Source organism: Alnus glutinosa, chromosome 12, assembly GCF_958979055.1.
Source record: "Alnus glutinosa chromosome 12, dhAlnGlut1.1, whole genome shotgun sequence".
Classification (NCBI taxonomy): domain Eukaryota; kingdom Viridiplantae; phylum Streptophyta; class Magnoliopsida; order Fagales; family Betulaceae; genus Alnus; species Alnus glutinosa.
In genome coordinates, this window is record NC_084897.1 from 23204195 (window position 1) to 23211890 (window position 7696).

At 33.7% G+C, this 7696-nt stretch overlaps 1 protein-coding gene across 1 annotated transcript; it reads left to right on the forward strand.

Moving 5' to 3' along the window:
• The first annotated feature begins 464 nt into the window (after positions 1-464).
• On the forward strand, positions 465-3031 carry LOC133851744 (transcription factor bHLH18-like). Its single transcript, XM_062288301.1, has 4 exons — positions 465-851; positions 959-1570; positions 1921-2295; positions 2398-3031. The coding sequence occupies exons 1-4, from the start codon at positions 816-818 to the stop codon at positions 2470-2472; spliced, it is 1098 nt and encodes a 365-aa protein (XP_062144285.1). The 5' UTR covers positions 465-815; the 3' UTR covers positions 2473-3031.
• The last annotated feature ends 4665 nt before the right edge of the window (positions 3032-7696 follow it).

Here is a 7696-nt window from a genome sequence, read left to right on the forward strand (position 1 = left end):
ATTTTTATGATATACGTTAAATTTACATTGTTTACACCTTCATTGCATATATAATCCGATATATATATGTAAAGCATATTACAGAAGATTCCAAAGGAAAACGTACAAGTAACATATATATTTTATTTCTTATTTCTCTTTCTTGACTACTTAATTCCACCAATTAATTAATTAGAAAGGTATTGCTTTCCCATTCCATGGCCTCCCACAGCATGCATGATCATGTATTTTCATAAAAATCAACCCTGATATTGACAAAGAAGAAAACAGTAACAGCTGAAGGCAGCCTACTGAAGTGAGCCGTGAACTTCTCTTGTTTTATATACGTTGTGTAAACGTAAAAATTCATCATTTCTGTTTGAAAGGGGCTGATAAATAAAAATGATATAAAAAATGATTTCAATATATATTCAGACTCAGGTTGGCAGACTTTAGCGCCACTTGCAACAAAAAGAAAACATGATGGGTTTTTATTTTTCTAATTTCCACAGATCCGCGATCACTTCATAGATCAAGTTGCCATTTTATTAGTGTCCATGATTCCACGTCTCATCGAGACACAGACAGAGAGAAAGAGAACCAGCCTTCATTAATTTGAATGAATTAAGGATCTGGACAATATTTGCACACGTGGGTGGGAGAGGAATCATTAATGGATGATGAACATTAACTGCTATAAAGGCGAAGGAGCTGGAGATCGTCCATCATGGGCCACTTTGAAAAGATAAGCTTTCCTAGGTAGAAAGGTAAGCTTCAATATCTACAGATACTCTCTCTTTCTGCGGCATCTTAGAGTAAATAAAGGAATCGCAGAAATGGAGATTTCATCGGCGAAATGGCTTTCTGAATTGGTAAGATTATCATATGATTTATGGCAGAAGAATAATAGTTTGCAATGGCTTTAATTACTCTCGATCTGTGAACATTTCCTGAAATTTTGGTTGTAACAATTTTACAGGGTATGGATGATTACAACTACATCAACCAATGCCACATGAACAGTACTCTTGATGATGGGTTTGCCACTGCGATGGGAGAGAATTTCCAACAATCTTTCTCTTCTGAAAGCTATTGTTCATATCCTCCTGCCTTCAATACCAAAAACACCATCACCACCACCGCCACTACCTTCAGTAATTCTTCTATTGAAACATCTCAGAACAGCTTTAAGAGGCCCGCCAAACAGCCAAAGACTAACAGTTGGAACTCTGGCGTTACAGAGCAATATGTTTCACCAAAACCTTCTTCTTCCTCCCATATTCTTTCATTTGAGAATTCGAACTCGCTGCCAGCCAACCCTAAGCAGTTCTTTTCAACTCTTGACCCTACTTTGGAGCTGAAGGGCGACGAGGTTGTCTCCCAAGTAAATATACACGGATCTTTGGTTTCCAAGGGTTCAGTAGAGAACCAGAGCTTTGCACCAAAAGCCAGCCACGAGAATAAGAGGGCCTACTCAATGATTAGAACGCCTACAAATGCTCAAGATCACATAATCGCCGAGAGAAAGCGTAGAGAAAAGCTCAGCCAACGGTTCATAGCTCTTTCAGCCATTGTTCCTGGCCTAAAGAAGGTATACTGATACATAAATTTTATTCAGTAGACTGTTATATGATTATCATACGATTGAGATGACGTTATTGTGAAAATCAATTTTTTTGCTCATCAAAAGACGAATTTTTACCGTCACATTATTTCAATTGTTTCACAAATTAATGTTGTTTAGTAAACTGTTATATAACTGTCATACGACTGAATGACCTATCACTCTATCAGTGAAAATCGGCTCATTTGCTTATTATAAGGCTAATTTTCACCGCTATATTATCTCAATTGTATCACACCGGATATCATTTTCCTTCTGGTCAAAGAAATCATTCATGATTTTTAATTGACACTGCAATATGTATATATTATTCATAGATGGACAAAGCTTCTGTTCTTGGAGATGGTATCAAGTACTTAAAAGAGCTTCAAGAACGCGTAAAATATCTGGAGGAACAGACCAAGAAGAGAACTGTGGAAGCTGTAGTTTTTGTGAAGAAGTCTCAGCTCTCTGCCGATGACGACACTTCTTCCTGTGATGAAAACTTCGATGGCCGCCGCTCCGACGAAGCACTCCCCGAAATAGAAGCAAGAATTTCAGAAAAGGATGTACTTATCCGAATCCACTGCGAGAAACACAAAGGAGTAATTGTGAAAATACTGAGCGAAATAGAGAAGCTTCATCTATCTGTTGTCAATAGCAGTGTCTTGCCATTTGGGAATTCCACACTCGCTGTAACCGTTATTGCTCAGGTAATTAATAGCAGTGTCTTTAGATATTCGATCTTTAATTTCTTTGTAAAATTAAAACATAAAAACTAGGTGGGTTTTAATCTAATGCAGATTCTTTTGCAGATGGACGATGAATCCGACATGACAGCGAAGGATTTAGTGAAAAGCCTACGCGTGCTTTTACTAAAGAACATATAAATTCAACATGGTAGACAAAGATCAGTTCGTGCATTAATTGTTGCTTTGGAAATTTATCGACATTTTTTTTTTTTTTTTTGGACCATTTGCCTTGACAGAAGCTTTGTACTGTCGTGAGGATTCTATACTGCCGGAGGGTTTTTTTCTTGTTCTTGTTTTTGCGTGGTTGACTATAGTTGACCATGTTGAATCACCCGCTCGCTGTAAAACATAAACCTCACGGCTATAGTTTATGATCATTGATCATGACCAGGAATTTTGAGATTTCGAGGCTTATAATCATAATGAAATCTCTTTTTCATAAGGCAAAATTGTGGTCTGTGTTTTTGTACTACAGAGAGAAGAGAGAAGCAGGCCAGGCATTTCTCTTAGAAATTAATTGGATCAGGGCAGTAGGGAGATTTGTCTCTTGGGTCTTCATATATATGAAATCATCCCTTCTCTAAACTCTACTTCTAGCTGTATACTGAATTTTTGAGCTGCATTTCTTTTATAATCAATGTAACCTCTGTCTGAATTATGAAATTAAGCAATACCAAGAAGCTGATTTTTCATCTTTTCTGGGAACCTACAATATTGTTCATGGTTCTTGTGCCTTCATATGAAATCATCCTTCTCTAATCGTAACTGGTTGACAAAGTTACTTTTGTATATGGTGTTCGAATTTGATAATTATCATTAGGATGATAATAATAAATTTTTCTTATGAAGCAAAGATTTATTGGCAAATTCGCTAGGTCTACTATACCTTGACACGAACTCGTTTATAATTCGATTGAGGCTCACTAGAATCATCGTTCTCTACAATCTCAAATAACTACAATTATATATTTCAGATATAGTAGAAGATTACACGGCTTGGGGATTATAAGGAAAACTGTTTGTTAATCTGGAATTTCATCAAATTAACAAGAATGAAAAAGAACCCAATATCTCACTGGGAGAGGAGTTACACCTAAGAGGGAAAAAAAAAAAAAAAAAAAAAAAAAAAAAAAAGGTCTTTGATTCTTCATATTCTGCCTCCATTTGAATACAAAAGGGTAATTAAATAGTTTTAGGGTAAAACCCTAACCCTACTTGCCTGACTTTGGGCTAAGCCTCTTATTAAACTACTTACTTGCAGACTTAGGCTAAAACCCTTATTGGATTATAAAATAAATAATACTAAATAAAATTGTTTAACCCTTATTGTCGTAATATAACCGTTATTGTAACAACCCACTCCAAACGACACAATATTATTCCCTTTTAGTTCTTCCGAATCAGACTTCCCAGGAGGTCACCTATCCCGCGCGGTACTACTGTAGCAGAAGCACATTTACCTTCTGAGCTTTGATAGGGTCATAGCCATCAAGGCTTTAAAACGCGTTGTGTCAAGAATGTTGTGTTTATACATACAAGCACATTCTCATTCTCATACCCAGGCGATTTGGGATATTACAATCACCCCCTCTTGGGACTCAGCGTCCCCGTTGATGACCCTCATGGGATCACTCCATTCTTAGCGTCCTAATGAGTGCCCCCTAGCGACCCTCATAGGCTTGTGCACACTCCCTCATCACAAGCTGGGCAATGACTCTGATACCATTTGTAATAACCTACCTCAAACGACACAATATTGTTCGCTTTTGACTCCCCCGATCTAAACTTCCCTAGAGGTCATTCATCCCGGTACTACTCTCGTAGAACCACGATTAACCGTGGAGTTCTGATAGGTTCATGACCATCACGACTTTAAAACGTCTTGTGTCAAGAATGGTGCGTTTATACATATGATTAAGCACATTCTCATCCCAATACTGCTCTCGCAGAAACGCATTATGTCAATATTTTTCGCTTTTGGCTTCTTCGAACAAGACTTCTTAGAAAGTCTCCCATTCTGGTATTAATCTCGCAGAACCACGCTTAACTGCGGAGTTCTGATAGGTTCATGGTCATAATGACTTTAAAACGCGCTGTGTCAAGAATTGTGCGTTTATACATATAAGCACATTCTTGTTCCCATACCCATATGATATGGGATGTCAAAGTCTTGCTATTGACGCCGTCAATTTCATACAATGAAAATATGTAAAAATGAAATATATGTATTCATAAAAAATTAATTTAAAATATCAATCTACATATAAAATTTATGTAATACACTGCTTCAAAATCATAACTTAAAATTGTAAAACCAAGTGTAATAATGATGAATCCACTTGAGCCAAGGCAACACTCTCATCAGGCTAGCCAAAAGAGTAATGCTACAATATATCATCATCTTGTCCTCCTAAAATTGATGTGGCTTTTAAAATCATCATTGGATCAAAATCTAAATGTGATCTATCATAAATTCAACGGTGATTTTAAGGGCCACGTCAATTTTGGGGGGACAAGTGAGTGATATATAGCATTACTATAGCCAAAATGCTCTGTATCATACTCACTAATTGCTCAAATATTTGGTGAGCGTGAACAGTGCTCACCAAATTTCGTTCACGCTCACCAAATTTCACAAAATGTGAAAAAAAATATTAAAAAATACAATGCATTCTCTATCCCTTTTTTTTTTCTTCTTCTTATATTTTGTTATTTCTATATGACCATTAAGAAACCATACTTTTATCACACCACAATTCCACCATGTTGACGTAGTAGTGCATGCCAATTAATCCTTGAATATTTTTTTTAAAGAAGGCTAGGGTTGATCCAAGATCGAGCTGACTAACACTAACAAGTCGATCAACAAAAAGACATATTAATGGTGAGATAAAATTGTGATTTCTAGCATCAATTTATAATAATATATTGTTGAAAGGTGTTTCTTTTTTAATATATTTCACAACTCAACCCACTTGAGCCTGCAGCACTGTCATCATGCTAGCCAAAATGCTAAAATGATACTTAAAAAAATTAAAAATTAAAAATTAAAATTAAAATTGGTCTAAAATGCTATGTATCAGATTCACCAAATTGCTGAAAAATTTGGTGAGCGTAAACCGTGCTCACAAAATTTGGTGAATCTATTCACTCACCAAATTTTTTATTTTTAGGAAAAAAAAAAAAAAAAAATTACGAACCATTCTCTCTTGTCTCAATTTTTTTTTTTTTTTCATTATTTCTATATGACTTTTAAGAAAATATAAAATTTAAAAAATATATCCGTTAGGAAAAAAACAAATTTTCAAATATATGATCTTTGGATAGAGAATAAAGAAATAATTGAAAACTAATTTTTAAATGAAATAGTAAAAGTAAATAGCAAAAATGTATGTATATAGGTGCTTTAAAAAAGTAGGTCATTAAAATAAAGAAGTCCTATTTTTTTAGCTAAAATAAAAAGTAAATTTGATAAGGTTGATGGAAGGCATGCAAGCACCAATTGGCGAGTAGTGATGAGTTACGAAGCAGATCGATTAAACGCTCTTTTACTTGCCAATAACTTGCAATAAATTGCTCTTCCATTCTCTCTTGCATATATTCGAATCAAGAATGGGGAAGACCTTCTTTGTATCTCTTAATTTCCTCGTTTGATTAGGAAAAAAAATGCAATAAATTGCTTAGCAAAAGATAAGTGTAGATCTGAATCGAAGTCATACATCTGAACCGACAGACTATTGCGATCTTTTGTCTTTGACAAGTTCTTTTGAAGCAAGATGTTTTTCCTTTGTTGCTCTGAACGGAAAAAGACGGCTCGGCCATGATACATATGATTAGCATTATGAAATATATATCTATAATGATCAACAATTCTTTCAATTAATATATATATATATATATATATATATATATATATATATATATATATATATAATTTAATAGCTCAAAGAATCTCCATTCGGCACACAGTCAGGACGGAGCCAAGATCTTTTTTAGGAGGATTGGATATAATTTTAAAATAAAATTTCCCTTAATCCCTATAAGTCCATATATTCTTAAAAATATTTTTAGTAAATGATGATATATGTCCTTATATATTTTTGTAGAAAAACATTTACCAGTGAAAATCAAACAAAATAGATAATTTGTTTGAAGCATATATATATATATATATATATATATATATATATATATATATATATATATATATATATTTATATATGAGTAATTTATGTCTTGTGCATCAAATAAGAGTTATTTTCTTTCTTTTTTAGTTATTGCTTTTATTAATTTGTCCGTGAATTCGTTTACACTTTGATATATATATATATATATATATATATATATATATATATATAGTAGTTTCTCTTTTTATGATAATTATAGATCAATTTTTTCTTTTTCTTTTTTTGAACAAATTTGTTTCTTATAGACGATCTCAAAAACTTGGATCATAAAATAGGCCGGCTTAATTCCCTACAAACAATACCATAGATAACATTAATTAGGAATCTTTTCCATCCAAATTAGAAATTAAGCCAAAAAAAAAACAAATTATAAAAGACCAAGTTTCAAATATATATATATATATATAAAGGACCTGCTGCCCCATAGGTCCGTTCCTGCAGATCGACCAAAGAACATTTACTTATTTATCTAATATAAACAAATAAAAAAAAAATAAGGAAATTTGGGCTAGGAAAATCTGTCTGAAATTATCTAGCTGGTTATATATGAAGGTGTACGTGAGGTCACTGAGGTGCATGTAGTAAGTGATTGTTATATTTGTTGTACGTGTGCCTACTTGCTTTGTTTTGAAGTGATTGTTGTATTTTTAAGATGACATTGTAATACAACAAACCCGTTTTAGATTGGTTCGAATTTTGTTTTGCCAATCCCAATTGTTTTCTCGCGGTGATATCTACTGAAGATTTTGTTCCAACAAAATTAATAGAAATATAATCCAAGCCATTAGATTGTCGTTTTCCGGAAATTGAACAGGTTTGAAAGGTCAAAGCAGTAGTTAGAATGCTAGTCCAAGAATTCTGGTTTGATAGATGCCTGGCGGGCTTCTTATATATTTTACTTTATATTTACACTTGCCAACTTATTCTGGTTGATATTATATATATAGATACCTTGCGGGCTTCTTATTTTTTATGTTTACACTTGCCAACTTGACATGCTATACGTACGTCGATCAAGATGCTATACTCCATTGATCAACGACCACCATGTTTGAAAAATAAGCATCACCTTTCCAACTAAATATATTGGGTGCAACAATAACCTAAACTTCCACCTGATTGAGGCAGAAATTAAATCAGATTTCGAAGTAATTTTGTTTTTGTTTTCCATACAA

What these genes read in the sequence shown, in the direction of transcription:
- LOC133851744 (XM_062288301.1), top strand. Translation starts at nt 816, where the DNA reads ATGGAGATTTCATCGGCGAAATGGCTTTCTGAATTG. An exon ending in TTGTTCCTGGCCTAAAGAAG is followed by an intron (nt 1,571 to 1,920) that starts GTATACTGATAC and finishes TATTATTCATAG; the next exon opens with ATGGACAAAGCTTCTGTTCT. An exon ending in CTGTAACCGTTATTGCTCAG is followed by an intron (nt 2,296 to 2,397) that starts GTAATTAATAGC and finishes ATTCTTTTGCAG; the next exon opens with ATGGACGATGAATCCGACAT.